This window comes from Balaenoptera borealis (assembly GCF_965194805.1).
Source record: "Balaenoptera borealis genome assembly, chromosome: 14".
Classification (NCBI taxonomy): domain Eukaryota; kingdom Metazoa; phylum Chordata; class Mammalia; order Artiodactyla; family Balaenopteridae; genus Balaenoptera; species Balaenoptera borealis.
This window is the reverse complement of record NC_138875.1, coordinates 65,241,694-65,258,360: the sequence shown is the minus strand read 5'-3', so window position 1 is coordinate 65,258,360 and position 16,667 is coordinate 65,241,694. Positions and strand designations below refer to the sequence as shown.

The following is a 16,667-nucleotide window of genomic DNA, read 5'->3' as shown; positions in this document are numbered from 1 at the left end:
GCGAGGGCTTTCTCTAGTTGCGGCAAGCGGGGGCCACTCTTCATCGCGGTGCGCGGGCCTGTCACTGCCGCGGCCTCTCCTGTTGCAGAGCACAGGCTCCAGACGCGCAGGCTCAGTAATTGTGGCTCACGGGCCTAGTTGCTCCGCGGCATGTGGGATCTTCCCAGACCAGGGCTCGAACCCGTGTCCCCTGCATTGGCAGGCAGATTCTCAACCACTGCGCCACCAGGGAAGCCCTGACTTTTTTTTAAAATAAATTTATTTTATTTATTTATTTTTGGCTGGGTTGGGTCTTTGTTGCTGCGTGCAGACTTTCTCTAGTTGTGGCGAGCAGGGGCTACTCTTTGTTGCTGTGCGCGGGCTTCTCCTCGCAGTGGCTTGTTGCAGAGCACGGTCTAGGTGTTCAGGCTTCAGTAGTTGTGGCGCACGGGCTCAGTAGTTGTGGCTCGTGGGCTCTAGAGCACAGGCTCAGTAGTTGTGGCACACGGTCTTAGTTGCTCCGCGGCATGTGGGATCTTCCCGGACCAGGGCTCAAACCCGTGTCCCCTGCATTGGCAGGCGGATTCTTAACTACTGCAGCACCAGGGAAGTCCCCGTCTTTCTGATTTTAAATCAACTTCTTTATTTTGGAAACTTCAGATTTACACAAAAGTTGCAAAGATAGTACAGACAGTCCCAACGTGCCCCGCGCTCCGTGTCCCCGGTGTTACCATCCCATGTTGCCATGGTACGTTTGCCAAAATTAAAAACTGATAGAGGTATATGCCTTTGACCAAACTCCAGACATTACTTTTTCCGTTTTTGAAGCACTAAAATTTATAAAGCTCTTTATGTTGAGAGCCTTTGACCCCTACCTGCCTTCACCAGGTTCCGCCAGGATCCTCTCAAGGGGCGGGGGTGGCAGGTACAGAGGGCAAGGACTTTCCATGCAGTGTCTTTTTCTCCCTGGTAGCCTGATGAGTGGAACATAGTTTCAAATATGAAGAAGCAGTAGAAGTCCCCTGCTTTAAAACCTTCTCATCTCTGACACTTTATTCGCAAGTCATTTGCTTTTAACTTTTTAGAAAGTAGTTAGATCTGCTAATCAGCAAAACCTGCAGGGAGTGGGAATTGTGAGCAGAGAGTTGAGTGAGGGGAGGATGGAGAAAGTTCTGAACCGCCAGGTCACTGGAGGCTGAGGGTTCCGGGGAGGGCAGTGTGAGTTGGATTCAGGAAAGAAGTCGAGAGAATGAGGTCCAGTCAGCTGCCGGCGACATCACTTCCGTGATGGTGGCACCGGCACTGCTGAAAGCCTGTCGCCGGTGATGGAGCCAAGCCACGTAGTCCACACCTGGGAAGCCTGAGAACCAGGACCAGAGTTCCCCGTGGGGTTTGTGAGGCGTTGAGACAGCTTGCCAACCCTCGGCCACTGCAACAGCAACCTGACACCTGGTATGATTCTCGGGTCCTCCGTGGGACTCACGATTCACCCCCATTTTACAGATTGGGTACCAGCTCGTCTTGAGGCCCCACAGGCTCCGCGTATGTGGCTTGGTTGGGTCGAGCCCCCGCAGCAGCCTGGCTCCCGCAGCCACACGGCCCCCACCCCCCAGCACCAGCCCCATTCTGGCTTCTCTCTGCCTCTCTGTTTTTTCCCTTCCCTTCCCCAACACAGGGATGCTTGATTATGTTTCAATTAGCATGTGGTTAATAAAATGGCATAAGATTCCCAGGCTCTTTCCTCCCACTTCCAGCTGAAGACAGGGCAGCCCTCCCTCTGTCATGCCTGCATCTTCCCTTCTTAGCGAGGAAAAAGGCAACCTCTGCTAGGAGGCATCCCAGGGCCACGGCTGGGAAACTTAGTTAGTGGGAGAAATTAAAAAGAATGTATCACAGGTTCTTAGAAAAGAAAGGCTCAGTGCCAGCGCCCTCCTCAGCAGTCTGGTGGGAGGAGGTGGAGGCAGGCCACGCTGGGGGAATGAGGGGGCTGGTTACGGGGGGACGCGGGGGCAGCTGGTGGGGCATGAGGGCAGAGGGGGCTTCATCTGAGGGCATAGGAGGCGGCCGGGAGAACTGAAGGAGTCTTCTCGCCCCTCCCAGCGGATCCAGGGATCCAGGAAGGCTGCGGTTCCAGAGACGTGGAAAAAAGCTTTTCACCCTGTAATTTAAGTAGGAAGTCCATGTGTGCGAAGGGAAGCTGGTACTGCCTGAAGCAAATTTTACACATGCTGTTGCTCTTTGATGGACACCTTCCAGGCCCCCCGACGCCTTGGGCCCATGTGCTGTGTGTGTGTGTTTGTGGTCAGTACCTACACTTGGTATCAAAATCAAAAGTTACAAAAAAGTAGATGGTGAGAAAGAAGTGGCTGAGGCCCCACCTTGGAAACAGTTCTGATAAGTCCATCAGTGCGTTTGGCCGGTCCCTCTTAGTGAGATGGGAGATGGTTTCTAATCTCTAGTTATTACAGGCAATGTTGTAACAGCCTTTTCCGGGTTACTTTGCGCAGGGGCCAGGCAGCCTGGAGGGAAATGCCGGGGATGGACCCTGGGCCTGGGGCCTGCGCCCAGGTGCGCCAGTGGGTGCTGCCAGATGGCAGCGATGTCCCAGGCGCCTTCGCCAGTGGAGTTGTCAACTTTTTAAAATCTTTGCCAGCCTGCTAGGTTGTAAGACAGGTACAGTGCGCCTTTGGTTTGCATACGTTTGTGATGTTCACACCTGCTCACCTGTCTATAGACACATGTTTACAGGGGTCCAGGGTGTAGATTCTCAGCTTTGAATCCAGCTGCACAGCTTGCTTACTAGCTCTCGGGGTGTCCGTTTCCCTGTCTGCACGGTGGGACTAATCAGACCACTCGTGTCTTAGGGCTGCTGTTAATTCATGGGATTCTCATAGACCAGCAGCAGCCTGGGCCACAAGGCTCTTGGGCGCCTCGTGATGGTGCTGGATGGGCTGCTCTCTCCTTGCTGGATGGCGCGGGCGCGTGGGCAGCACCTCGGCCTTCTGAGCTGTGTTCTTCACCGCTGTTGCCAGCGCCGGAGCTTGTGCACCAGCCCCAGGGAGACCCGCTTCCCTGCCCGCCTGTGCCTCCGTCCCTCCCCGCAGCCAGGTGGGCGAGGCAGGGCCGGGAGGACAAGTGAACCCGTATGGGGACGAGAAGGGCCGGGAGCCCGCGCCCTCCCGGGAGTGTCAGCTGCTTGCTTGGGTGGTGGTTCTCAGGGTTTGTCTTTGGAAGCGTGGTAACAGCACCATATGGACATGGGCCTGATTTACGCTCTCTTAAAATAAATATCCATGCTTATTTTAGGAGAGAAACTTCTGGAATCCAGAATGTTGTTTTTGGCCTAAGAACTTACCCCACACTAACATCTTCGTGGGGTGGTGGCTGCTCCCCAAACCCAGGGGACACGGCGGTTGCAGTAGAAGTGAGGCACGTGATGCATTTCACCTCAGGTACTAAGGTGGGTCCTGACTTGTCAGCAGGTGTGGTTGGAAGAGCCTGTTTGTGTACTGGTGGCTGGAGAACTTGGCCAGGATTTCCCTGCCTCGGGGACATCCAGCCTGAAAACCTAGTTTAATCACGACACGCTTCTCTGTGACTGAGATCCAGCCAGGTTGGGCCGCTGCTCCTCTAGGACCCCCGGGAGGGCGGTGACAGGGGCGGAGGGCAGGACACAGATGGCAGGACGCCAGGGTGGGAGGCAAACCCAGCCCTTGAAGGGTGACTGTGGGTGCTGAGGATGGACCGGGCTCCACAAAGGTGACAGGAGCCCAAGAGTGGGGCTGCTCCGAGGGAAGGGGCGTTCAGGTAGGCCCCCTGCATGTGGGGGGCGTTCACGGCATGGAGAAATTCAAAGAAACAGAAACGCTTGGCAAGTTGCCACTTTATTTTATTTGCGGGATCTTAGTTCCCCAACCAGGGACTAAACCCGGGCCCCTTGCAGTGGGGGATGGAGTCCTAACCTCTGGACCGTCGGGGACGTCCTAAGTTGCCCCTTTAAACAGAGTCGCCCCATCAGAGGCCACTCCGATTTAGAAACAAGGGGTGTCCTGCTTTCTAATCATGAGTCAGAGTGGTGTCATTTGTCTAAAGGATGGGCTAAGTGAAGGCCGTTTCTTTAGTCTCTGTTCAGGTCACTGGGAGCCATGCTTCTGCCACTAACAGGGCCCAGGACTCTGAAGGCCTGAACCACCAGGGATAAGAGAGGAGTTTATTCATTTAAGGGTCCTTTAAATACAAAGAGAAAAACTCAGGTGAAGATACTGAAACAGACAACATGCGTTCAGTCAGCACTGCAGTCAGAACAAGTGCATTCTGTCCTTGCTAAGGCTGGTTTTTCTGTCCTGAGCCGGGATACCCCAGCCTTGGTGAGTCTGAATGACCCTGAAATGACCGCTCCCGGGCCGGCTCCGGCGCAGCACGAGCTTCCCTCTGGCTGCTTCTGGCCTCTGATGTGATGGAGTTCAGGACACGCCACCCTAACGTGTGGCACCTAGGCTTCCTGAGTATCTTAAGCTTGAAGGAGTTTGAGAAAACAGCAGAAGGGGGGGTGGTCAGAGTGACCTTCTTCCCTGAACCTGGCCATGAAACTCCCCTTTGAGAGGGCCCCCTCCCTGCACCAGGAAGAGGGAAGGCAGGGAATTGGGGCCGAGAAATCTGTATAAACAAACCTTGTCTTGTCTTCCTAGTTACTCCTTCACCATGGACCACCCCAGCCCAAACCCCTCCGGCCTCGTCAGTTCTTCACAAACTTATTGATTGTCTAAAAGGTATAAAAGCTTCCTGCTCCTGTTACTCTGTTCATTTTCAGACCCAGCCAGGGACCCTAAGAGGGTCAAGGAAAACTTTCCCTCCCCTACAGACACTTGTAAGATAAGTTCTAGACTCAAAGCTCTCTCTTTGTCTCACTGGCTCTCTGGCTCATTTGTACACACACATACACCCTCCTGGATTGTGATTTGAATTGCATTTAATGATTACTTTGGGGACGATTCATATATTTACAGTATCTTCCAGTCCTGGTCATGATTTAGCTCTCCATTGATTTAGGTTTTTATTATACCCCTCAGAGTTTTCTAATGTTCTCTGTAAAGGTGTTTCCAGTCTTTGAATGTGCTCTTAGATACTTTATTGTTACACTGTTGTATGAGAGTATGTTTTCCCTTATAAGCCTTTTCTTGACTTACCAGCTGGCTGGGACTTCTGGTACCGTTGAATGGAAGTGGCGGTATAGAGAGCATCCTGGTTTATTCCTGACGTCAAAGATAATGTTTTCTAAGTTTTACCATTAAGCATGATGCTTGCTGTGAGTGGTTTTGGGATTTTTTTATTTGTTTGGTAGATGCCTCGTAAAAGTAAGGAAGTTCTCTTACAATCTTAGTTTGTGTGGAATGTTTTTTAAATTGTGAATGGATGTTAAAATTTTGTTGAATGCTTTTTTTTTTTTTTTGCATCTATTGAGATAAACAGAACAATTGGTAAATTTTTCTGATATAAATTATCTTGCATTCCTGTGATAAAATCACCTTAATTATATTGTACCATCCTTTAAAATACTGCTAGACCCTGTTTGGTCATATTACTTAGGATGTTTGCATCTTGGTTTCTTTGAAGAAACTTAGTGAATTCCCTTTTTTTTTTTTTTTTTTCCTGCACCGTGGGGCTTTCAGGATCTGTTCCCTGACCAGGGGTTGAACCTGGGCCACAGCAGTGAAAGCCCAGAATCCTAACCACTAGGTCACCAGGGAACTCCCCTGAATTCCATTCTTGTACTGCCCTGACCCAGGTTTGGTGTCAGTTTAAGCTACATCAGATGGTTGGAGAGTGCTTCCCCTTTCTCTTTCCTGAAAGAGTTTGTGTTGGATTGAAATGAATTCTTCCTTGAAGTATGGTGGAGCTCTCCAGGGAAGCTCCTTGCCTGTAGGTGTATTTGATTTGTATTGATATGTGTGCATATTGGGGGAGGAGACTTTTTACCAGTGATTTGATTTCCCTAATGTTTATAGGATTATTCAGGTTTTCTATTTCTTCTTGAATCATATTTTTAACTTAACGTTTTCCAGGAATTTATCTGTGTGGTTTACATTTTCCAATATATTGACTTAAATTGACCACAGCACCTCTTCCCCATGAGTCTTGCCCCCAGAAGGCGCTACCCGTTTGCATTTCTGATGGCTGGCTCTGCTGTCAGAGGTCATTAGTCTTTTCCGAGAACGCACATTTGCCTTGTCGATCCCCCCTAGTGGATCCAAGTTTTCCTTTTCTGTTTCAATATTTTTTTCCTATTTCTTTCCCTCCTTATATTTTTTGGGGGTTGTTTTCCTGTTCTCAAACTTCTTAAAGATGGGTGTTTAGCTCATTAATTCCACCTGCTTATTTTCTATTAAGAGTCTACATTTCCCTTTAAGTTCTGGTAAGTACCTATTTTGTTATTGTTTAGTTCAAAATATTTTCTAATTTCCATTATTCTTAGACACATGGGTATATAGAAGTACATTTCCTAAATTATAAACATATGAGGATTTTTCTAGTTATACTTTATTATTGATTTCTAATTTAATTGTATTGTGGTCAGAGAATATACTGTGGTTTCAGTCCTTGAATTTGTTGAGATGTGCTATGTGGTCAACTTTTGTAAATGTATAGGTGCAGTAAATGAGTCTGTGGTTCTTAGATAGTTTTCTTTTTTTTTTTTTTTAGAATGTTGGGGGGTTTTTTGTTTTGTTTTTAATTTATTTATTTATTTATTTTTGGCTGTGTTGGGTCTTCGTTTCTGTGCGAGGGCTTTCTCCAGTTGCGGCGAGCGGGGGCCACTCTTCATCGCGGTGCACGGGCCTCTCACTGTCGCGGCCTCTCCCGTTGCGGAGCATAGGCTCCAGACGCGCAGGCTCTGTAGTTGTGGCTCACGGGCTTAGTTGCTCCGTGGCATGTGGGATCTTCCCAGACCAGGGCACGAACCCGTGTCCCCTGCATTGGCAGGCAGATTCTTAACCACTGCGCCACCAGGGAAGCCCTCTTAGATAGTTTTCTACATGTATTTTAGTTCCAGTTTCTTCATCACAATGTGCAAATCCTGTATATCTGCCCTAGTTTGTGGTGTTCTACCAGTTAGTGAAAGATGCAGTAAAATACATACTATATTTTATACAAATATATACTATGTATTTATATGTACTAAATATACTATAAATATATAAATTACTATGTAAACTATTTATATACTACAATTACTAGTCCTATTGATTATAAATTTACCTCTTAAGGTTTTTTCAATTTTTGACTTACATATTTTGAGACTGTGTTATTAGGTAACAAGATTTACGCTTGCTGTTTATCTCCCTGCTGTTTTATCTCATAAAGTTTTTCTATTAAATGTTACTATGTAGGGACTTACTGGTGGCACAGTGGTTAAGAATCCGCCTGCCAATGCAGGGGACATGGGTTCGATCCCTGGTCCAGGAAGATCCCACATACCCCGGAGCAACTAAGCCCGTGCGCCACAACTACTGAAGCCCGCGTGCCACAACTATTGAAGCCTGCACACCTAGAGCCCGTGCTCTGCAACAAGAGAAGCCACTGCAGTGAGAAGCCTGCGCACCGCAACGAAGAGTAGCCCCTGCTCATGGCAACTAGAGAAAGCTTGCGCGCAGCAACAGAGACCCAATGCAGCCAAAAATAATTAATTTTTAAAAATTTAAAAATGTTACTATGTAAGCAAAATATAAATATATTTAATATAGTTTTTACTTTATTATTATTTTTCAGTATTTGTTTTTATTTATTATTTATTTTGGCTGTGCTGGGTCTTTGTTGCGGCATGCGGGCTTCTTAGTTGCGGCATGCGGTATCTAGTTCCCTGACCAGGGATCGAACCCGGGCCCCGTGCATTGGGAGTGCAGAGTCTTACCCACTGGACCACCAGGGAAGTCCCTTTACTTTATTATTTAAATATCTTTTTCTGTCCTTTTGCTACTTCTTTTTTTTGTTAATTTTTATTGAAATATAGTTGATCTACAATGTTGTGTTAGTTTCAGGTATACAACAAAGTGATTCAGTTATACATATATACATATATTCATTCTTTTTCAGATATTTTTCCCTATATGGGAAAGATTACAGAATATTTAGTAGAGTTCTCTGTGCTATACAGCAGGTCCTTGTTGGTTATCTATTTATATATAGTAGTGTGTGTAAATTAATCCCAAGCTTCTAATTTATCCCTTCCCCCCAACCCCCTGCCCTACCTTTCCCCTTTGGGAACCATAAGTTTGGTATTCTAAGTCTGTGAGTCTGTTTCTGTTTTGTAAATTAGTTCATTTGTATCAGTTTTTAGATTGTACCTGTAAGTGGTATCATATAATATTTATCTTTCTTTGTCTGACTTACTTCACTTAGTATGATCATCTCTAAGTCAGTCCATGTTGCTGCAAGTTGCATTATTTCATTCTTTTTTATGGCTGAGTAATATTTCATTGTAGAACTATACCACATCTTCTTTATCCATTTATCTGTCGATGGACACTTAGGTTGCTTCTGTATCTTGCCTATTGTAAATAGTGCTGCAATGAACATTGGGGTGCATGTATCTTTTCAAAGTATGGTTTTCTTTGGATATTTGCCCAGGAGTGGGATTGCTGGATCATATGGTAGCTCTGTTTTTAGTTTTTAAGGAACCTTCATACTGTTTACAATAGTGGCTGCACCAATTTACATTCCCACCAACAGTGTAGGAGGGCTCCCTTTTCTCCACATCCTCACCAACATTTGTTATTTGTGTTCTTTTTGATGATAGCCATTCTGACAGGTGTGAGGTGATAGCTCATTGTGGTTTTGATTTGCATTTTTCTATTTTAACTTCTTTGTGTGAATCACATACATACAAGATATTCATAAAACAAATATACTGTTAGCAAATAATTATGATTCATAGGTCTGTGTTGCCACCACCGAGGTTCTAGCCATATCTTTTTATCCTTTCTGCGTCCTTGTTTAAGGTGTGTGTCTCATAAGTAGCATCTAGATAAAGTTTGTTTTCTGTCTAGTTGAAACCTTCAACTCTAACATTTAGTTCATTTATATTTAATATACGCATTGAAATATTTGGGTTTAAATCTTCCTTCTGTCGTTGTGCTTCCTGTTCTTCCCATGGTGTTTTTCCTCCCTTCCTCACCGCCCTTTACAGTTTTGGAAGTTATACACCTGCTCTTTGTTCTTACAGAAGTTTCATCAGAAATTACAACATTTATCCTTAATGTACCAGAATCTACATTTAATCCATATGTGGGTCTTCTTTTTTGGACAGTACCCAGACTCTGGGAGTCGTTGGTCTGCGCCTTCACCCTGGCTTCTGCTCACATATCATGAGCGGATCTCTTCAAAGTTCCGTGAGACACTGCTGCTCTGCCCACCTGCACATGGACCGTTTTCTTTACTCACCATTCTGCCTTCTTTTAGAGTCTGAAGTTTAGACTTTAGTGGGGTTTTTTTTATTTTTCTGTCTGAATCATATCCTTGAATTTCCTTTAGAGATATTTTGCAGAAGTCAAACTTTTTAGTTGTCTGCAAATGTCATTTCCTGAATTCTTTTTATTTATTTATTTATTTATTTATTTATGGCTGTGTTGGGTCTTCGTTGCTGCGTGCAGGCTTTCTCTAGTTGCGTCAAGCAGGGGCTGCTCTTCATTCCAGTGTGTGGGCTTCTCACTGAGGTGGCTTCTCTTGTTGCGGAGCACGGGCTCTAGGCACGTGGGCTTCAGTAGTTGTGGCTTGCGGGCTCTAGACCGCAGGCTCAGTAGTTGTGGCACACGGGCCTAGTTGCTCTGCGGCATGTGGGATCTTCCCGGACCAGGGCTCAAACCCTGCATTGGCAGGCAGATTCTTAACCACTGCGCCACCAGGGAAGCCCCCATTTCCCGAAATCTTGAAAGATATTTTCACTGCATGTAGAATTCTGGGATAGCAGTTATTATCTTTAAGGAATTTACAGGTACCTTCCCCTACTGCCTTCTGGGTTCCACTGTTTTACTTGGGAAGTTGCTGTTGAAAGGTAATTTTCCCTTCCCTTCTGGATGCTTCTAAGACTTTTTTGCTTTTTTCTTTGGTGTTCTGCAGTTTCACTATTATGTGATCAGGTGTGGCTTTTTTATTTATCTTGCTTGGGATTGTTGGACTTGTCTGTGGATTGGTGTCTTTCTTCAGTTCTGGAATCGCCTCCTCATCTCCTCACATAGTGCCTCTGCCCCATTTTCCTCTCACTTTACCTTCTGTAAATCCACACACATCTGTGCTTTTGCTATCAGATCCAAGAAGTCACTGCCAAATCCAACATCGTGAAGATTGTTCCCTACATTTTCTTCTAAGGGTCTTATAGTTTTAGTTTTTACGTTTAGTTCCTTGATCCATTTTGAGTGCATTTTTGTATATGGTGTGAGGCAGGGGTCCAACTTCATTCTTTCACATGTCAATATCTTGTTTTCCCGCACTATTTGTTGAAAAGACTGTTCTATCCACATTGAATGGTTGTGACACGCTTGTTGAAAATCACTTGACTATATATGTGAGGGTTTACTTCTGGACTGATACGTAATTTCTCAGAGATTAATACCGGATCCATCACACGTATTCATAAGTGACATGGTGCTTTGAGTCGCCAATTCCATCGTTTGGGACAAGATGTATCCAGTGCTGCTGGCCTCACTCAGATGGGAGTCGTGTTGGCTGCTGTTTCTTTCACGTTTTCTGAGCCACACGATATAAGATGTATTTGGGCAAAAGTTTTCTCAAATTATTTATGTGTAAAAGTAGTTCACCTGCCACTTCCAACTAAATTTAGAATGGCTAAGCCGTGATTAGCTATTAGTATTTTTATGTACTCATATTACTGTTTAAGTATTAGATCTTTAACATCTAGGCCTGCCCTTCCCTTCTTTACAACAGGCTTCCTAAACACACTTTTTGTGTTTCATTCTCTCTGTGACCCTCTGCTCTGTGTTGACTTGTTGACAGGTTGTGGCGTTTTTCTCTCACCCCAGCTGTGTGGACAGAGCCACACGCCCTCCAAACAACAACGGCTCTTGCGTGCATGTTCCAGTGTTTCTTCTGTCAGAGAGCCCAGCAGAGCTGCAGCTCCTCCCGTGCCAGCCCTGAGCTGAGCCAGGAGTGCCCAGCGGAGATGGTGAAGATGACAAGGTCCAAAACTTTCCAAGCGTATCTGCCAAACTGCCACCGAACGTACAGTTGTGTCCACTGCAGGGCCCACCTGGCCAATCACGATGAGCTGATCTCCAAGGCAAGTGTCTGGTCAAGAACTCGGCAGGCTGCCCTCAGCCATGATCACTGAGCCTAAGTGTAGACAAATACTGAACCACCCCATGGCCTCCTGGGTTTGCTGGGCCCAGAATGTCTGGAGCCCTGTGGGCGGCACTGAGGGAAATTGTGTGTGTGAGTGAGGGCAGCTACGTCGTGGTCTTGGCCGTGGTCTTTGCCGAGTGGTGGGTTTTGGGGGCCAGGCCACGGGCCTCTGAAGATCCCACAGTAAGATGTCAGTGACTTGTCAGAGCAGTTAAAGTCATGTAAAGCCAGAGGACATAGACAGTACAAAGGAAGCCTGGAAAATCTGTGTAAATAGTTTCATAATAAGGGAATTAAGAAAGTTTTAAAACTCAGAATGGTTAAGAAGAGAAGAGGCTGCCTTGGGGGAAATGGGATCTTTCAGGAAAGAACCTGGGAGGGAAGCTCTGCCAGGGCTGCAGCGCTGTGCGGGCCACGAGCAGCCCCTGGGGGCAAAGAGGGCAGGACCCACCTCATTGCCTTGAACTCTTGACTAGCAGTTTGTCATGTTTATAACCAACCACTTGGGAACATTTAAAACAATCCCTCGGGAGACAGTGACTGTCCTCTCTCCCCGTGCTGTGGGTCACGACCCCCACCCGTCCTCTAAGTCCGCCTCCCTGGGCAGGAGCCTTCTGCTCCTTTGAAAACAAAGTCATCAAGAAGTTTCTGGAATCCATGCTTAGGCCTCTTGTTTCAGGCAGTTAGAAGAACGTCTCTGTACTTGTGGTAAGGAAGTGACAGGGTCCTTTTTTTGGGGGGGACACACGTGCGGCTTGCAGGATCTTAGTTCCCTAACCAGGGATGGAACCTGTACCTTGTGTAGTGGAAGTGCAGAGTCCTAACCACTGGACCACCAGGGAAGTCCTGGGTCCATCATCTTAAGGGAAAACCGTCAGATAAGGTGGTGTCTGTGCCATCACTGCTTCTGTGGCCCCTCTGTGCGTCCAGAAGCTTCAGTGGAAGGGCAGCCCCTCAGCACCGGCTTCAGAGGCAGAGCTGCTCCGGGGCCTCCAGATCGGCCATGTAGCTCAGGCACTGCTCTGGCCACACGGTGGGGGGAGTGGGTTGTTAGTGTCCAAAAGGAATTTGAGGTGCTTCTTTCAAAGGACCCCAAAGCCAGTAGTAAGCTGTTCTTTAAAATAATCAAGCACAGAGGCCCTCTGGGTGGAGCCGCCCTGACGTGGCCTCGCATTCCAGCTGGTGATGAATGGCGTCACTTCCATCTGACCACGACAAAGCCTTTAACCCCTCTTTCTTCTTTGCAGTCCTTTCAGGGAAGTCAGGGACGAGCCTACCTCTTCAACTCAGTGTGAGTATCGCTGCCGTGGCCTCACCAGTGCCACGTCCGCCACCAGGCCCCGCGTGCTGCTTCCGAGAGCCTGCCAGTGCTCGCTGCCGTCGAGGGCTCAGGAAAGCAGTATGCCTTTTTCCCGGGCTGCGTGTGGTTTGTTTCCTACTGGGGTAGATCTTGATTTCCACCGAGACAGCAGGACTGTGGGCCCCTCCCCACAGCCTGTCCCATCCTGGATTCTCGAGGGAGGCAAGAAGTTGTTCCTTCTCATCATAGGTGGGGGAGGCAGGGACAGGAGGGGAGTCAGGAAGGACACCCTGTGTCCTGGGAACAGCTGGTGGGGGCGGAACTGTGGGCCCGGGGCCCCATGAGGGTCCCAGCACCTCCTCCCCACAGGGTGAACGTGGGCTGCGGCCCTGCGGAGGAGCGGGTCCTTCTTACCGGCCTGCACGCCGTGGCGGACATCTACTGTGAGAACTGCAAGACCACACTCGGGTGGAAATACGTGAGTGACCGCGGGTCCGCTGTAATAAAGAACACGTTCCCAGTGGAAACAAAACATGCCAGGAAGCGGGATAGGTGCTGCCAGTCAAGGAACACATTTTAAAACCGCATCTTTCAGAGTCCATGGACTGGGGGAGGGAGGGATGGTCACCAGCCAGGTGGGAGGTGGGGAACTGGACATGACCCTGCAGTTGCGCTCACAGCAGACCCCTCTGCAGCGCTCGGGGCCCCACCCCCAGGACCCACCTGGGCCCTGTGCCCTGGTGCTGTCCCACACACCACCCACTCCCATACTCCAGCACGGGGCAGGGGGGGGCCTGTGTCTGAGCCATTGCATCCCTTGCCCCCGAGAAGGGCCTTCCCCTCTCCACCATCTGTGACCCTGAGGACTTCACTCCCCTGTACCTGGAGTCCCGGGAAGGAGGCCTTTGCTTGGCTTCCCTTCCCAAACTGCCCCGCACGTAGTCGGTGCTCAGTAACAAACTTGAATCAGTAGTTCCCGACAAGTTTCACCATCACTCTGCAAGTCCAGGCCAGACCTGCCCTGCTCCTGAGGGCTGGTCACCCAGATAGCCACCCCTCCCCGGCCCTGGACTGCACGGCACAAGGGGCGTCTGGGGAGACATGATACTGCAGTTGTTTTCTTTGCGAAGTGTAAAATGAAGTTGAAAAACAAAACTGATTCTGTCCTGAAACCTTGTCTCTCTCTTTTCAAGGAACACGCCTTTGAGAGCAGTCAGAAATATAAGGAAGGAAAATTTATCATTGAGCTTGCTCACATGATCAAAGACAATGGTTGGGAGTAAAGTGAAAACTTCCTGTTCTCTTTTGAATATGATTTTGTGAAAGAGACGGTAAATGTAATGGAAACATAGGCACATCTGATGGCAGTGTTTCTTGAACTCAAGTCTCACAGGCGGCCTCTCCAGGCCAATCCCCTGGGTAAGGCGTCCCTCCGATCTGTGTCTTCAATAACACGGTTATTTCTGAAAAGTTTCAATGACCTTTTTCTAATTTCTCAAGATGTAGAGAAAAGACCTAACCAACTGGTGACTTATCCATCCAGTTAACACCTTCTTTAACCAATGCCTTTAAGATAGTTTGGCTCTGCTCTTTCGTGTTTGATAGAAAACCAGACCGAAGCCCCAAAGCCCACAGGGAGGTCTCTTCGGAGAGCCAGCTTCCCCTCTTGTTCGGATAGAAGGTACAGTAACCACTGCTCCCCGATTCGTGGAACAACACGTTGGTTATTCTTCTCGCAGATGAGCTGTGAGGGCAGTGCTTATTTAGGAATCTCTCAGACATCTATGAATCTATGCACCAAGGGTGTTTTTTAGCCTTGTTCAAACACCGAGGCCACCAGTGATAACATTTTAGATAAGCTATAAATAGAGAAGTGTGTCTAATGGAACATGCTGTTTATTTAAGTCAGTAGCTCCCTCATCTCGCAGGCAAGTGAACGAGTAGTTAGCAGAGACAGTCTCGGGCTGGTGTGCAGGCGCAGGCCCACGGGGGCTCCAGGTCAGGCACTGGGCAGCTGGTCCATGGAGTTAGAGTGGAACGCGCTGGACCAAGGGAAATCGGGTTTCCTTTTCTACTCTGATGTATTTGAAGAAAAAGAATTATTTTTTGCATATTTGAAAGAGGCCAGAGCAGGCTAGGCTTCCAAATTTAACATTTGCCAGGTAGTTTTAAAATTTTTTTGGAAAAGGTTACAGTCGGAAGACAAGGTTTAAACTTTGCAGTGAAGATGTTTGGTTTGTTCAGCAGGTCCCCGTGCCTCCCTGGTTCTGTCCTGTGGGCCGACACAGGCAGGGCCCAGCAGCCTCCCGAGTCCTGCGTTTCTGCCACAGGTTCAAGTTCCGACTCACCCGTGCCTATGCAGGGAGTGGGCACCACCCACGGGTTTTGGCCGCTTTGCAGAGAATGGAGGCCAAAAGGCATCCCCAAAACAGTTTTCGTGTTCAGTGTTCTACCTGGCTCTGGCCAGTGGGCCCAGCCTGCCACTGGGCGTCTGGGGGCCTTCAGTGTGGTCACCGGGGCATGAGACTCCCGGGACCCCAGTGCTGAGGGTCAGAGAGAGGGCTGAGGGAGTGGGGAAGAGAGGAGGGCACAGGCCGGCTCCCAAACTCCTTCAGACGAGGTTAGTCCTATGGCCACAAGTGCGAGCTGGCTAGGGACAGAGAGGGACTGGCTGCCAGTTGGTGGGTGGCCCTCCCCTGACCCCCAGCCACTCACCTGGGCTTCCCTTTGACACCATCTCTGCCTGGACCTGCAGCCTGGATTGTGGGGAGTGTCCTGCCTGCCCTGGGTGCTGGGTCGTCCACGAGGGTGCCCAGCGGGCCTGGATGCATCTCAAGTTGCCAAGGAAGTGCTTGGCACGGCGCAAGCCTCCACTGCAGGCACTCTGCCGCCTCCCAAGCTGGGCCCCGGGCCTGGTCCTCAGTGCCCCGTGAAGGCCCGGCCAGCACCTTCCCTGAGACGTGAGTACGAATCCCTGAGACCCCACCTGAGCCAGCGGCTCCTCAGCCGGGCCTCCTCCCCAAGCTTCAGCCTGTGGCCCAGCTGCTTCTCCAAAAGATGCTTGCTGACGCTGAGGAACCTCCTAAAATTCCTCTGTATACACTCAACTTATATTTAGAGCTTTTGTATGTTCTGGGCAGTTACCGCTCCTCCGCTCTGAGCACTTTGGTTTTGTGCCGTCTCTGTGGTGGCACTGAAGTGTTTTTACCAGTGGTCCATGATGACTTTTGTATTTTTGTAGCTGACACCAACAAAGACTCTTAACAATTTTCTTGTTAGTCTTCTGCAAAATCCGAGCTCCTTTTGAAACCAAATGAACTGACTGTGAGCAGCTTCAAGGACGGACACTCACGAAACCACAACCAGATGTGCTGGTCAAGTGCTCTGGAATGCGCCACCCTTTTAAATTCCTAAACAGTAAATATCACCCTGTGACTTTTATTTATTTAAGATATTTTTTTCCTTGCGAAGAGTGGGAGGTGATGCCAGGATTATAAATGCATTTAAGTTAAACTATGTAATGTCTTCTGCACAGTACATATATATAGAGTATTTTTATACCTTAACGCTTATTCTTGATGGCATCTGTCAGATATTAGGAGGGATCAGAAATGGGAATTGTTTAAAAAGTCCTTTAATTTACCTGATAACCTCACCAGGGACTTAACAAAATCTGAACGTTTTTAATATCTAGAAAACTAAAATTTAAGCTCAAAATGACCTACAGAAATGTAAACCCTCATTTGTCAAAGCCTCTGGGCAGGCCTGTCCTCTGCTGTGGGTGGCACCGCGGGGCTGCAGCCCAGGGTGGCCGGCCTTCCCTCAGGGCAGTTGGGCACAGCTGCCGGACAGACGGATGGACAGAAGCCCAGGCCAGCCCGAAGGTTTGCCCCTCAAGCAGGACTGCCAAGCTCACGTGCACAGGCTTCCTCTGGCCCCACGTCCGGCTCTCCGTCCTCTGTCTGTGTGAGGTTTAAAAATAAAGCTTCCAACATCCAGTGTCTCCTAGTTAGCAGCATCACGGGTCTCGCGGCCTGAC

General features: G+C 48.4%; 1 protein-coding gene across 1 annotated transcript; it reads left to right on the top strand.

Annotated features, from left to right (window-relative positions):
* The first annotated feature begins 3,290 nt into the window (after window positions 1–3,290).
* YPEL1 (yippee like 1) lies at window positions 3,291–14,101 on the top strand. Its single transcript, XM_082355029.1, is given in 7 exon segments — window positions 3,291–3,431; window positions 4,668–4,748; window positions 10,984–11,037; window positions 11,040–11,266; window positions 12,576–12,619; window positions 12,998–13,106; window positions 13,822–14,101. Coding segments are annotated over 7 exon segments (621 nt in total). The 5' UTR covers window positions 3,291–3,415; the 3' UTR covers window positions 13,912–14,101.
* The last annotated feature ends 2,566 nt before the right edge of the window (window positions 14,102–16,667 follow it).